The 16,177-nt window shown below is 46.4% G+C and overlaps 1 protein-coding gene across 1 annotated transcript in view; it reads right to left on the bottom strand.

The window, feature by feature from the left end:
• SETX (senataxin) overlaps positions 1-16,177 on the bottom strand; it is a 1,477,926-nt gene that overhangs the window by 1,107,964 nt on the left and 353,785 nt on the right. The window contains exon 4 of the mRNA XM_069609306.1: positions 12,075-12,184. Within this exon, the coding sequence (XP_069465407.1) occupies positions 12,075-12,184 (110 nt within the window). The remainder of the gene's footprint in view (positions 1-12,074; positions 12,185-16,177) is intronic.

Raw genomic sequence — 16,177 nt, forward strand, 5'->3', positions numbered from 1 at the left:
CCTTCTGACCTAATGGGATTAACATGGTCCCAATCCAAGTTCACTTACCTCGGGGTGGTGGTCTCCCGACACGCTGAGATGCTACGTGAGGACAACTACCTAAACTATCTCACAAACCTAGCAACTAAAACTACAAGCTGGGCCAGGCTCCCCATCTCCTTAGCAGGCCGAATAGGCATACTTAAGATGGTGGTTTTACCACAGCTCCTATTTCGCTTCATTAATCTTCCCATATGGCCAGGAGACTACTTCTTCCGGATGCTACGCCGCACAATCAATACATTTCTGTGGCACTACGGGGCAGTCTGACTCAAACAACATTAACCACCTGCATGGAATGTGGAGGCTTTGCGCTCCAGAATTCTTCAGATACTGGTTGGTTGCACAATCCCAAATCACGTCCCACTGGTTTAACACACCGGACCCCCGCCCCCCTCCCCTTGTTCGGCTTGAGGAACTGGCAGTCGGTGACAGTGCAATTGGTACCCTCATTCTCAAACCCGCCCCTGCGGACCCTGGGTCAGCAGACCAGGTAGCTAGCACATCCCTGGCCCTCACGAAACCCTGGAAGCTGTTAGACACACCCCACCCCTTTCACGGAGACCTCCCGCTCTGGAATTTCCTACCAGAGGTTCCACGCGTCCCACAATCCATCGTGACCTGATGGGCTGACGCGGGCTTCTTGGCACTCCGAGATGTTTATATACAGGGTAACTTCCTTGAATGGTCAGATCTTCCGTCCTCCCTTAAACGGAAACCATCAGCTTGGCTGCAGTAATCCTCTCTCTGAAAAAAAAAATCTCAAAACTAAATATCCTAATTTCCCTACGGTGCCACTTGACGAACCCATAATAGCTGAGCTATGCTCCTTCGACTCCTAGAAGGGGAAGGTGTCTAGGCTCTACACTAATGCAGACCAGGGCTGTTCCCTCATTTACTAAGCTGAAACACAGGTGGGACGAGGACCTCGGGGTGGAAATGACAGACGCGCGCTGGTCCCGGATGTGTGCACGCACCCATAATGTTTCCTTCAATTCCCGGTTTAAATTAATACAATTTAAGGTGTTGCACAGATATCCTCATACTCCGAGAGCAGGTTGCACCCTATGTTCAAGGACCTTCCCTCCAACTGCCCCAGATGCGGCTCCGAGCAGGCGTCATACATTCATATGATCTAGTCTTATTCCCACCTATCACAATGCTGGTCAGAAATATGTTCCACATTATCCATTATACTGGACCATACAATAGACCCCCTCTCCTTTACGATGCCTGTTCCATGACTTTCCCCAGTTGGGGCGAGACTCTAGGAAGCTTGCTGGGCTTTGCATGCTGCTAGCTGTGCGCTGCATTCTGAGGATCTGGCTCCAGCCTAGAGCACCCACGCACACACACACACAGTGGCTCGGGGCGGTCACCTGGGCGTCAGACACTGAGGAGTCCTGGGGTGCATTGCAGCATCCACACTCGAGGCCAAGGGATATATGGTGGACATTTTGCAGTTACATGTCTTCTATGAACTCAGATTTTGACATGTAATCCTCTATCCCCGCGCTCTCCTCTCCCGATACTGCCCCGCACACAGCGACTCTTTAATCCCCCCTGTGGTGTCACCTGATCCCTGACCAATTAATTTGTATGAAATACTCATTTCGCACTGTATTGTATGCATTATATGGGAATGTTTCTTGCTGTTGCACTGTCTATCTCTTGCTGTTGTGTGTTGTCAAGTCAAATAAAGAAAGTTAAAAAAAATAATAACAATACAGTAACCGTGGTTTACTGTCTTGAGCACCCACTAGTCTGTGGTGATTCCCTCCCATGCATGAAAGAAAGATGTTTTTCGTCCCCCGACCAGGGAGGCATGGAGGGGACCCGGACTGGCAAGTCATTTTTTAACTGAGGCCGGGGCGCCTCTTGGAGTGGAGTTTCTACCCCTTCCTTTGCCACAGCGCTGCCCTCTGTTTATATTGTCCCATGGCAGTTGCCCCTTGTCCAGAGGACCAACGTGTATTCCCTGGTCCGTATTGATTATGGGGAACTTGGGAAGGATTGTCCCCGAAAAGGAGCGGCGAGAGCTACCCCCTTGCTGCCGATAGGGTCTTTGTGTAATATGGTTTAGAGACTAAGATTTCATGTTACTTCTTAGCTGTCTCCAAGGCCTTAACCACTGCCTTTCCAAACAGTTTAGTGTCTTCAACTGGCTTGTTAATAAGCGATGCCTGGGTCTCGGGCTTAAAGCCCGAATTCTTGAGCCATGCGTGCCTCTTAAGCAGGATACCATGGGCCAGTGTTGGTCCCGCTGTTTCTGCAGCATCCAGGGTATTTTTGAGGACGTTCTGATTGACCTGCCTCCCTTCCGAAACAACCACCAGATGATCATGCCGGCTCTGGGACTTCTTGCAGGCCCTCCTGGAGCATATTCCATTGGACATCGCAATAACTAGCCAGCAATGTGGTGGTGTTAGCTATCCTAGTAGAGTAAGCTGCTGATGTTGTAATGTGCTTTCCAGGGGCATATAACTTCTTGCAATCCATGTCTGGCAATGCCTCAGTCGTAGACAAGGGTATTCTGGCCCTCTTCCTTGTAGTTGTGACTACTAGGGAGTCAGGAGTGGCATGTCCCCGGATATATAGCAGGTCTGTTGGAGAGGGGCGAAAAAGCTTTTCGACTCGTGGATTTACAGCCCTTGTTTAAGATGGCATCAACAAAGAAGCAGCAATGCGCCTCTTGATGGAATTCAATAGTGGTATTGGTTGACCTGTGGGTGGTTTTTCCTTTAAAATGTCCTCCACAAAGTCAGTGTCTTGTACTGCCTCTTGAGTGGTGTTAGGGAGAATTCTCTGTTTAGGCTGAATTTCCTAACCTAGTGAGTCCCCCAGCAGCTTTGCTGGATTTCTGGAGTTTGTTTTTTTCTCCTGCCAAGAGTGAGACTCTTTTTCTGCCACTCTTGGACATGATTTGTGGTATTCCTTTGAATGTTAATGTGTTTCATGGGCTATGGGGTCTTTTACTCCATAGGGTCTCATATGTTTTTTTCTAGGTGTGTTACACAGCACCCTCCGTGCAGTAACACCGGGGTGTCATAGTGACCCCCACCATAGACTCCATACCCTGGGACGGACTACTGTCTCCCAGGGCATGTAAAGTCACCATTGGCTTTACTAGTCCCAAATTACTAACAGAACCAGTACAAACCATCATATTGTGGGCGTACTGGTAGGGGCAATTCGATTGTCCCTGGGTCTGTTCGGGGGGGGGCACTGTCCCGTCCCCCCTCGTCGAGTTATGGCTGGTGGCAGTGGATACTACTTTTTATATTCAACCGCAAATATATCTCTATGGGATTTTCCCATTGTTCGAGGCTAATACTTTTTTAACATAGCCTCTAACATACCGCCGGTTTATTTATTTAATATTAATTCACCGGTTGGTATTTTCTGCCAGAACTCGGTATTAAAATGGCGTTTGTGTTCGCCTCTAACTCCAAACCAAAGGTCATGCCACTCTGTCTGGGTACCACAGGGGTGTGGGAGGGGGTTTAGGCACCCTGGACTGAGTTGCCTTGGCAACTCAAGTCGCACTCTTGTGTGACTGGCCCAAGTGGTGAGCCACCCCTCTCACCACTTAGCATGTTTGATTGACAGCTAGGCTGAATGAATGGGGGTTTCTTGCATACAAGCAGGGCTTTTGGGACTGGAACTTCAGAAGTCGCCACAGGACCTGAAAATCCGACGAGGGAGAAGCTGGGCCGACCTGCTACGACGGCACCACCGGTGGAGCCCTGCTGAACCGACTCACCACTTCCCAACAACAGAGATCTCCCTGCAGGACAGTCTTCTTCCCTTGATTGGTGGGCACAACCAGTTTACCTTCTTTTCTCGCATCCCAGGGCGTCTCGTGGTCGAATTGCCCGTGCCAAGCACCCCGGCAACCGGATAGCCACTTACCACTGGACCGCGAATAAAAGGACTGCTCCTTTTAATTGAGAACTCCGCGGCTGGTTTCTTCCCTGGCAGTGCAACGGACTCCTGTTTTCCTCCCCAAGATCCTCTCTTCCCCCGGACGAAACACCGACCTTGCACCCGCTGCCAGGAACAACTGCCCCCGCTGGAGCGTTCTCACCATTTTAAGGTACCGTGTCTGCCAGGCCTCCCTTTCTAAAGATTGCTACAAGGTAACAATCCCTTAACCTTCTGGACTGGGCTGGCCGCCTTGACCATCTAACTGGTCCCTTTCTTTTTGGTCCAACTCTTTCTGAAACTTTTGCGAGACTTTTGGGCACTTTCAACCGTGTGACCTTGGACACATTTCGTCCGGAGCCTCTTAAAGTGGGTCCGGCCTTGTTAACTTTGACTTTACGGTTTTAATCTGCCTTCTTCTCCTACTGTGTTCTTCCGAAAGTGTTGGGATCTGTTCTATCTTTGCTCTGCCTTTCTCTCCCTTTTTAACCGATTGATTAGAGTGCCATCTTCATTAAGCGCTCACCGCTGTCTGAAAATAAGTGTTGCTTTACTTAAGACTTGTCTAATAATCGTTGAAGGGAGTGTATATCTTTTAGTGACCTTGTTTTTGAACTGCTTAATATTGGTGCCAGTGTGTTTAACTAGATGGGTTTTTAAATAAATAATTATATCTTTTACACCAAGCTCTGGTCAGTGTTTGCTTGTTCTAATGTGTTCTTTTGACCTATTGTGAATACTCTGTATACTGCCTAACTCATCTTGAGAGAAGTCTGACTGCTCAGCCACAGCTACCAGGTAAATCTGGGTGGTATACAGACTGCTACCAATTGGGTTTACTGCCAACCACCTGTAGTCTTAAATCTTTTGCAGTGGTCCCAGAGGGAACTGAACAGATTTCTGCCTCACAAGTGGCAATTGGAAAATATTCAGCAGCCTTTTCAGGAATAGCATTGAAGGCCATCTGGTCATCAATAGGTGAGGCTTGTCTTTGAGCGGGTGAGGAGAGAGGATCTATACACAAGGTGTCTGGATCTGGAGTAGTGGAAGGTGAAAGCCATGGTGCCTCGCGTACCGGTTATCACCCCAGTCTGGACCCTGGTCTGGGGTCTCGTCAAAGGGATACTCTCCCTGATCATAGGGGTCTTGATGGACTTACTCAGGTTCTGACAGGTCAAACACCTCATCCTGAGGGAACGGACTTGAAGTTTTCTGAAATTTGAACAAAGTAGGGTAGAGTCTTCCTCGCTTGGTCTCTTTGGGGTGATAAACCTTTCATGTATCCCTCAAATCTATTTCTGGTCCATAGGGATGAACCAGATGGGTCTGAAGGGGGAAAGGACTCTTGAGGACTTGGGTCTCTAGGTGGTCGAGATTTGTCTGCCAGTGTCTTAGATAGGGGCTGGGACGCATCTAAATATTCTTCTCGATTTGTCTTTGGCTTATTTGTCACTGAGATAATGTTCGCGAGACTCTCGCGCATCTCTGGCTTATCTGGAAGGGCTTTCAACGAGCCGGACAGCTTTGTCACAGTTTCGGTGCCACCGAAACCTTTGGCGCTGATGCGCTCTTATGAAGCGTTTCTGCACTCTTATGGTGTTTGATGCTGACACCCTTTTGACTTGAATGCCTCCACATCGGAGCCATGGCTGTCGCTTACATCCTCGTCACTCGAGGCGCCTGCGCTGGTGGGGGAGCTACTCTCGGCCTGCTGCATGGCGTAGGCCACCCACCGCTTTGCCTTTTATAGTCTTCGGAAGTAAAGGTTGGTAGGACTTCAAGGACTACTCGTTGTGACCTTGAGGTAGACACTTACTACACCGACAGCGAGTGTCTTTCCATGGATATTTGCTGTTGCAAGAAGGACAACAATTAAAAGGAGTCCGGTCCATAGCTCAGGGTCAATGCAACAGCAAAACCAGAATGGAAAAGAGAAGGGAGAAGGAAAGCATTCTACAAATGAATCAAAACCCACAGGCCCCAATCTCCTTACTGTATAGCCCTGGCCAGAGGGCTGAGGCCACGCGGTCGACAGCATCGACCGAAGCACCAGCTGCCGAAATCTGCAGTCTTGGGTGTTGGTTCAGGAGTAGTGGTCGATGAAGAAATGATGAATACTGAACAACCAACGGTAGTGGACAATGAAATAGAAATCTAGCAATTTACGAGGAGACCAGCTAGCTGGGCAGAAAAAAACTATCTGAGGGACCTCAAAGCATCAGGGATTTTGGGTACACTACACGTCACGTTAGGGATAGTGTTACAAGCATCCCGTGGCGACGTACCCTTTCGATTCTCGAAAGACAAGATGCAATACTCTGCGATTACCACTAGACGTCGGACTATATGCACAGCATGTGATTCTAAGCAGATTCACAAGCATCAGAATAAATAGATACAATGGTCAATAAATACAAAATACTTCCATTTGTTTCACTCCAAAGATGAAGTGCCAATCTCTGGGTATTTCCCCGAACCATGAACGCAGGGCTGAGGGAATCCAGCCGTTTCCCTGCTAGATGGTTGGTTTTACTAGGATATATTATCACGCTGTGCATGGAGTAGTTTTCTGATTGTATACACTTCAAACAGAAGCCTCTGCAGCCCTTCATGAAGGCAGATTTGTGTTTTCTACTTTACAGACTTCCCACTGTGTGCTAACGCACTGGTGTGCCGGACCTTGACTGCACCTCAAAAGATGTCATTACATTGCATAACATGAAGATAATTGGCTGCCTTTACAGTCTGGCATATATGCATTTCCTGTTATGGGGAGTGGGCAGAACGGTAATTGATACAAGGCCAGTCTCCTGGAAATAGCATTCCTGACCGTAAAACCGGGTACATACATCTAGGACCCATATCGCCAGTATGTATGTGGGAAGTTCCTGGCTATTCAAAGGCCCTTTCTAAACCACCTGCTCATGACTCAGAGCACTTTACGAGGGCACACTGCTTGCAATATACCACCTATAATCCCCCCTGCAGTAACCCAATCCCGTAATAATGCTGCACTATCCTGCGATCTATTGACCGCACTCCCTAACACCTCAGAGGTTTCTTTTTTTCACTCACAGGCTAAGTCTTGCAAGCCTATCACTAAGCCCTGCCTTACTCCTAAAAAGGAGCAATGGTGAATGCTAAATCGATCCCTACCGACCCCCTTGACATTGCTGACCTTTTCTTACCCAACACCTTGGATCCATAAGCGTTATCGGAAACATGGCTCCATTCTGCCTCTGTCCCTTCCTTATCCCTAGCAATACCACCTAAATACACAATCTATTGCAAAGACAGATCAGATACCGTAGGTGGTGGGGTCACCCTCATAGCTAGAGACGCTTTACTGCTTAGAGAAATCTGAAATCCATTCATTTCCCTCTGGCGAACTCCAGACTACCAAACTAAGCCTATCGCACACTTCCACTATCCCCACCCCATGCTCCAAGCCAACTCACAAAATCCATCTTCCTTGAATTTCAAACCAGTCTCCGAAATCAAAGTCCTTCAGATCAACTGCATTAAACCCTTGCGTTGCCAGGGAGACATCAGTCCAGCAGCAGTCATTAAGGACTGCACCAAGCCAATTGCACCCTTCATTGCCACTCTCATCAAGGCCTCTCTGTGCCGCCTACTAGCCTTAAGGATGAATGGGTCCTCCCACTACAAAGCCTAACCTCAACCCAGCCATTCCCACAAATTATCACCCCATCACCACTGTCCCCCTTCCCCCTTACTTCCCTCTTAAAATCCTGGATCATGCGGCGTACCTATAGATGCAGAGCTACCTGGAAGTCGACAACCTTGCGTGCCTGCGCCAATCCGGCTCCCGACTTGGCAACGGTACTGAATCTGCTTTTTTATTTATTTATTTGTTTATATAGCGCTAAAGCCCGCAGGCATCAGAGCGCTTCCAAAGAGACAAGACAATAAAGACGGGACAAAGACATGAACCAGGCCATTGTTTCATCATAATAGGATTGTCGCAATTCCAGAAATAGTTTTTTCAATTTCTTCCTGAACTGAATATAGTTAGATTCAAGTTTCAGTGATATTGGTAGTTCGTTCCATATTTTAGTGCTTTTGGTTGGGAAGGCTAGGCCGCTTTGCTTTTTCGTTAGGGTAGTTTGCAGTAAACCTATATTGGAAGATCTAAGGCACATAAATGGCGCATGCCACTTAAAACTGTTTAAGGTAGGCCGGAGCTTTTCCACATAGGCAACGGTGGACCATGGTGAGTGACTTGAAGATGATTCTCTCTTCCATGGCCAACCAGTGAAGAGCTTTCCTGTCTCTGTTGATACGTTCCCCTCCTTGGCCTGCCTGTAATTGCCCTGATGGCGTTATTTTGGATCACCTGACATTGTTTCAAACATTTGCTGTTAGCTCCCAGGAGAAAGGAGTTTCCATAATCCAGTCTGGATAATATGGTTGCTCTGGCAATGATGGTGCTGTTCTTTTGATCGAGCAGAGGTCTGATTTTTTTCAATAGAATTTGATGGTACTGGCAATTTTTCTTTAGGTAGGCTGTATGTGCCTCTGCTCCTAAGGAGGCTTGTAGATAAACTCCTAGAGTCGTCACTTTTTCAGATATTAAAATTTGGGTGTTTTTGATACAAAATGAAGAGTAAAGGGGACTCAGTTTCTTTCTGGCCTGTGTGGATCCGAAGATCATGAGCTCGGTCTTAGAGCCGTTTAGGCACATCCAGTTGTCCTTCATCCAACTCTCGATGGTGTTGTATAAGGTTGAAAGTTTGTCGCTATCCTTTTTGTAATCCCCACTGAGCTCAAAAACCAGTTGGGTATCGTCGGCAAAGTTTGTAAAGAATATACCCATTTGGGACAGCATGGTGCAAAGGCAGCGCATGTACAGATTGAACAGCAGTGGGGAGAAGCTGGCTCCCTGTGGAGCTCCAGTGTCCACCGGTTTAGTGTTTGAGGCTTTATTTCCCCAGACAATCCTAGATTGCCTATCTTGTAGGTATGACGCTATCCACTCGGTAGCCCCTGGTGAGCAGTTAACGGAGTTTTCGAGGGCCTCTCGGAGTTTTGTATGATCTAGCAGATCAAATGCTGTCGAGAGGTCCAATAAAATTAACAAGCCTGATTTGCCCTTTTCCAAGATGGACAACATTTCGGTCTGAAGGTCTAAGAGGGCTGACTCGGTACTATGACTGGACCTGAAGCCGGATTGTTGAGGGTGTAATAGGTTGTTGTAGCTTTGGAGCTGTTCGGTAGCTACTTTGTCCAGAACTTTCAGCAAAAAATTGCAGTTTGTTATGGGTCTCAGATTAGCTGGATCTTGTTGGTCTAAGTCGGGTTTCTTGGGTAAAGGAGTGACCTTGACTGTTTTAATTATGGTAGGTACAGTTTGGTCCCTAAATGAGGCATTAACCATTCTTCTGAAGAAAGGGGCAAAAAAGTCTGAGTTGTTTAGGATGAGTTTGGGTGATAATACATTTTCCGAGCATAAGGTGCATCTCATGTTAGTGAGTGTTTTCTTCATGTCATCTAAAGTAATGGACCTAAATTGAAATTTAGGATTCTCTAACTCATTCCTGATTTCTGTTGGATTAATCTTGATCGGTATGCTTGTGGTCTGACAGTTTAGAATGGTCTCTCTGGCCTTAATGATTTTATTGTGGAATACAATTTGAACTTTCTCACAATCTGTTTCTGTGGGCTGGAATGGTGGGGTGAGTGTTGTGGGTTTATCTATGGATTTAATAATCTGAAAGAGCTTCCCTGTGGAGTTAGCCGCTGTACTAATGAGCTCGTTGTAATAGTTTTTCTCAAGATCAATGAGTTTGGATTTGTAAATGTGGTTGGCATTCTTCCAATTCGTTTTGTTTGTTTCAGTGGGTTCTTTTAACCATTTCCTCTCGAGGTTCTGTTTGTCTTTCTTAAGATTGATGGGTTCAGCGTTAAACCATTTTTGGTGGCTAATGTTAGTTCTAACTTTCTTGTTTTTTAAAGGGGCTTGGAGGTCGAGTAGTTTTTTCATGCCTTGATTGTACATCAATATGATGTGTTTGCATGTGTCCTCATCTTTAGTGTCAGTCATGATTTTATTAATTTCTTCAGAGAGCATATTGCTCGTTGGATCTAAAGCACCAACTGGACAAGATCAAAGATGCCGGCAACTCAGTCCTGCTTCTTCTGCTAGACCCGTCGGTAGCTTTTGACCTTGTGAACCACCAAATCTTAGGTCGTCACCTTGCATCAGCTGCACACTTCTCACTGGACGCTAATACCTGGATCGCATCCTTATCAGAGAAGTCCATGAAAGCGTTTTGAGCGATCGATGCAGCCCCTCCAGCCCGTCACTTGCTGCGTCCCGCAAGGGTCATGTGTTAACCCAATCCTCTATGACAGCTTCACAAAACCCCTTTTTGACCTGCTAGATGACAAAGGAATATCTTACACTAACTGTGCTGATGACATGTAGATTCTGCTCCCCCTCACTGGAAACTAAGATACTGAAGCCAACAGCTTACAGTCTACCACACCATCCAGGCATGAACGGCGTGTCCCACCTCCTCTGCCTTAAAGACAAGACAGATTATCCTGGTTGGTTCCCATATCTCACTTAGCAAGCTGGACCAATCCTAAAAATCTTTCAACATAGAGGGCAACACCATCCAGGTGTCAAGCAAGGTAAACCTTTGGGTGTATTGCTTGACTCCACCCTGACTATCCAGGCAGGTTAATGTGATTGCCTCTCCCTCAGCTCATACTTCCAAACCAATCAATGCATGCAGACAATTCCTAAAAGCTGATTGTTGCATCACCATTGGCAGAGCTCTTACTGGTTCTAGATTGGATTATTGCAACGCCCTAGTTGCAGGTACCTCTTCGTGCAACATTAATAAACTCCAAATCATTCAAAACAATGCCCCAGGTGGCTACTCTCAACATCGGAAGCCTGAACATTTCAGTGGCAAGAAAAAGGGCACACTTGTAACCGATCCATGAGCGCATCATCTTTAAAACATTAGTTATCATGTATAAATGCCTCTCCAGCATGGCTCCGAAATATCTCTTGCAAATGTTCTCCAAAGCTCAATCTTCAAGACCCACCGGCGCCTCTTACTCTCAACAACTCACCATCCCTCGTTTCAGGTGAAAGATCAGGGGGTCCAGCTTCCCAGTCATAGCCTCCAAAAACTGGAACTCCTTCTCCTTACTGTTATCACTGAGATCTGAACAATCCTAGTGAACATGTGACTCAATACTCGCTGCAGACTGAAAAAAGGCAGCATGAAAATAGTCTAACCAAAAGAAACATAAATACAGAAGAAAACCATTTGCAGTGTGCCCCCCCCCCTTCTTAAGAACCCATGGTAGGAATCGACAGGACCAATGCACATTTGAACAGAGCAGACAACCATTCTCGTGGATGAAAAAATAAACACTAAAAGAGGAGCATATTGGGAGCATAATCTTCTAATGACCAAATATTTACAGTGACAGCAAGGAAGCAGGAGCGGACGTCCCAAAAAGAATGACTGAAATGTATTTTCAGAAGGTACCCCTAACTGACTGAGGAAACAGACAGACTTCAAGAGGAAGCCTTGGCACATTGAGTTAATGCACAGTAATGGTAGAGGATAGGCATGAACACGACTAAACAAAATCTGGCAACTAGTTTAGTTTAGTAGTCCATTTGCCCTCTTTCTTGCCTCGCAAATAAGATCCTGTGTGAAAAAAGATGCTAAAAACATTAAACTTTGTGACTTCAACCTTTCAGTGGTTGGTTTTATTCCTGCATAGTTTTCTTTTGAATACAAGTGAGACACCCAGGCCTTCTTCACCATCCCGTACGCTTCTGCCTCCCTACACAGGTTTCACCTTTTCAGCACTGCAGGAATACTCTCGAAATCACAGACCTAGGGTTCATGTAGTCACAACTCATCTGGAATCACCATTTCACACAATGCAGTTCATCAAGTGAACACTTCAATGGCTGCAAAATAGCATGCTGCCGGAGAATACATGCATGGAATACCCAAAACTTATGGATACAGAGGAAAACAGATAATGTGCCTTTTCCCTCTAAAGAGAGGTGTCCTCCAGGTACCAGTTCACATCATAGCACAGGACATACTCACCATCTCATTAGGATGCACCAGGAGCAGGTAGATGCCTGGGTGCTTGTCAAAGACCGGGAAGGAATAACTGGCTCTCTCCATCTTGCACAGGGCCTCTACGCACAATTCACCTGAAAAAAAGAAGCTGAAAAGTGAACACTTGCAACATCAAAAACCAGATGATCCTACCCGCCAATCCAAGGGCCGATATATGTGATTAATCCAATGGAGTCAGCACTGATACCCCCGGCAGTGCCCTCCTCCCACGTGGCCAGGGGACGGCAGTCGCTATCGGATTCTGACCCTGGGGGTGGATATATGAGCGAGGACCACATGGGAGGAGACCGCTGTCGGAAGGTGGTGGTGACTCCATCAGACAAGATGCGGTATTCTCCCCTTCCTCCTGAAGACGACCTTATAATAGCCAAGTTCTTGATGGCTTGTTGTCTTACCACAAATTCCCCACTCTTGTAAAAGCTAGAAACCTCTTCCTTTATGTCACTCTAGACAAAATTCCATTTATACCTCGAACATACACAACATCTCCTGTTCCTGTGGTTCCATGGTCTAAAACTTTGGAACATAATTTCAGAAATCCAACATATGGACCTTCAGATCCCATAAAGCTCCGGTAGTGACACGAAGAAGAGGAGGGAGCAGCAGATGCAGTTCAACAAGAGCTTAAAGAATAAGCAGACTAGTAGTTCTCCAAACCCTAAAGTGTGTGGGACCAAAATCAGAAGCTGCACTGTAGGAGGAGAGAGTGCAGGAGAGGACGTCCGGTCTCAGCTTGAGGCTCATCGATGCGAAGTTCCGAGAAGGCTGCCGGTGTTGGGGGAGAGACAGCGCTGACAAGCACGGAAGGGCCCAAAAGCAGTGGGAGCAAAGCAGAAGCTCCCAGGTGACGGACCGCACGAGGATACAGGAATTCCGTACCTAGACCGAAGAGGCAAGCCGACCTGCAACCACAGAGCCATGTGGACAGCTAGAGGGACGTTCGCACAAGCAAAGCTGGAGAACAGATTAAGGAATCATCCCCACCAAGACGCAAACCATATCGGAGGTGCAAAGACCACCCAGTGAGTCCACCTAAAGTTGCTGGGGACCCGGTGCACTCTGAAAACCGCATCAGTGGGTGAATGCAGAAAATATATACGAGTCATTTGAAGGCAGACAAGGTAAGGCACAAAAGCCAAGATCGTTTGAATACAGACATTGCACAATGTTAAAGCAATGCCCAAATTGGAAGAATATTTGAATACCGACAAAATACACTGCAGCAGCAAAACTTGAACGAATATCTATGCATGAAAAGTCAATGTGAGGGAAAGCTGGAGCAAGCGTTACCCTCTGTAAACATATTGAAGCACAGCAAAGTTGATACGACTGTGGCATAGTGAAAAGGACAGTGAAACCAATAAGTAGTCCAGGTAAAAGGAATACACCAGGCAGTGGACATTTCAGGAAAGCTACCTGGCAGGAAAGAATACCATTGGATGTGAAGTACCCATACAAGGATTCCTAGCAGGGGAGTATACCAGTTCCACCCAAGATTGTAAAGGAAGGTTTAACCAAGTTATAAAATACCTGGCAGGGAAGTATACCAGGGAAATTAAGAAGCACATGGAAGAAGTCCTGGTAGGTAGATACAGCAGATACTTGGAGTTCTTGAAAGATTGTTGACACTGTGATAAGATGCTTGGCAGGGGAGTATACCAGGAGATCCGAAGAGTTCACAAGAAGATTCCTGGTAAAGGAGTACATCAGCTAATCTGCTCAAGTACAAGAGAAGTTAAAGAAAGCTTATTGTGGAAAATATATGAATAAGAACGTTTGCGAATCTAGTAACTTTGTGAATCCAGTACAAAAGAAAACAAAGTGTTGGATGTCAGTAGGGGCGTACCAAACTTGGGCTTCGAGTAAGTTTCTCGCCCAAATTCCAGCTGAAAACCAGCTATTCGGTTTTGGCCGAATACTTACTTGAATCGTTACTCAAAGTTACACACCTAACCTGCACCCAGTGTCTGAACATAAAGCATTGCCACACTGGAGTGGCACTGGAAATAGGACCAGGTGCTGCCCATGCAACCTGTCCTGTATGGTAGACGTGTGTAAGCCCTCAAAGCATGTGCACGGATGATGATGCCAGGTGCATACATTAAGTACCACCCTGCGTGTGTACACCACAGCTTAGGTAATTAGTCATTTCAATGAATCATTCTGCTGCTGGAATGCACACATCTATTAAAGCAATAACAGTTGAATTACAGTTTTTTGTATTTCTTGCAATACATGATGCCATGTATACTATATGCCAGCACTCCAACCTGCAGGCACAGTGGGCATTCTGTTTGAAAGTGGCCCCGAGATCAATGTTTTGCCACAAATCAAGCATTATGTGCATGTCAAGTAGCCCCCGGAACAATGCAGCATTTCATGGGGTCATTGCGCCAGCGATTTATCCTGGCTGCTGACCTTGAAAGGCAGTCGGCTTGGGACCCCGGCAGACCTCCAGAAGCAGGATCACGGCACAAAAAATGAAAGATGCCCTCCTTTCAAAAATCTGAATGCGTGGATAATAAAGGCAGGCAGGCATGCGGCATAGAAAGCTGCACTTACGCAAACCCCTGCATCCGGCCCATGAGCTCGCCAGCAGTGCGCCCACTCCCTGGGCAGCTCTTGCGGTGGCTGCAGGTAGATTTATTTCAGAGTGGCGAGGCGGGGCTGGGCTCCGCACAGCTGCCTGTCAAGGCATGGTTGGGTAGGACAGCGGTCCAGAGAAAGTTGCCAGAGGACAGGGAGGGACAGCCACAGAGTTTAAAGCCAGGAGTCTTGGGCAGTCGGGGCAGCATTCCCTACAGCGGGATGCAGAGAACCCCCCGCCCGCCATCAGGTTGCCCCGAAGGCATTTGCATGTGGGTGTGCTGTAAATTGGAGATCACATACCAAGGCATAATACAGTATATAGAGCAGTTCCTAGACAATATTGTGCCCTGGGTGAAACACCAAACTGAAGATGTATCACGGCTTGTGGGAAATACAACTAAGGGTTAATTGCCGACAGCCAGCCAGCAGGGAGCTGAAACGCATTTAAAAAGAAATGCAGGCATTGTGACAGCCATCTTTTAGCAACCTCTCCCGGGACACCTGTGGGAACTGTAATTCACAGCACTAAAAGCAGTGCTGTCTCCCTCCTCTATCCACCACCCGCAGCACCCACCCATAACGTCTCCTTCAGGGCCCACCTGCAGAACAAAAGGGACAAACATGCAGCTTTTCACTAAGTGGTCTTCACCTTCTACTTGGTGCTTGGATTGATTTGGAAAGACTAGAGAATTACGTTTTCAGTTGTTTCTTTGTTATTAGCAGGGCCTGTTCTAATATGTAAATGTTGGAGTTGTGATGACTCCTTTTGTGTTTGTGCCTTGCTGTAGCCAGAAGGCTAAAGATGGACAGACCCAAAAGGAAAATTTGAAAGTACAAGTACACACATCCCAGTCTCCCCTCGCAGTGATTGCATACAAGTATACTATACTTTTCAGCTAGACAGTTACTTTGGCCCTGCCGAACAACCTATTAATGCACAAAAATACAAACTGTGCTGTTACAGTTTATTTCCTGATCATGTATGCCTTTCAGGGTTCATACAAACATCTTATGTAGACAAAGCAGAAAAGAAATGATATAAAGAATGGATATACATATTTTAAAGTGTGTTTTTTATTTACAAAGTGTTTTTCTTGTCGACATAACTATTAAAAATGCACCTATTCGTCTCCAGCCGAATACTTAAATCTACTATTCGGTACACCCTTAGATGTCAGGGAATGTATTGTTTGAACAAGAGCTTCCTGAATCTAGTATAAAGAACCAAGAAATTGTTGATCGGAATAGACACTTGCCATCCTACGTAAATATCCAGGGGAATGGAACCACCCTCTGTATTCAAAGGTTTCTCCTTGGAAAACACTTTGTTAGATTTAATCTTTATATTGTGGTTATAAACACCTTTTACTAAACCTAAGTCAGAGACATTTCCTTGCACTCCTTTGTTTCTAGTGTGAGGGTGAGATTAGACTTCTTTACGATAGACTCAGAGGAGTTTATCCACCACATTTCTGTTT

Source organism: Ambystoma mexicanum, chromosome 8, assembly GCF_040938575.1.
Source record: "Ambystoma mexicanum isolate Mex_15411 chromosome 8, UKY_AmexF1_1, whole genome shotgun sequence".
NCBI lineage: Eukaryota > Metazoa > Chordata > Amphibia > Caudata > Ambystomatidae > Ambystoma > Ambystoma mexicanum.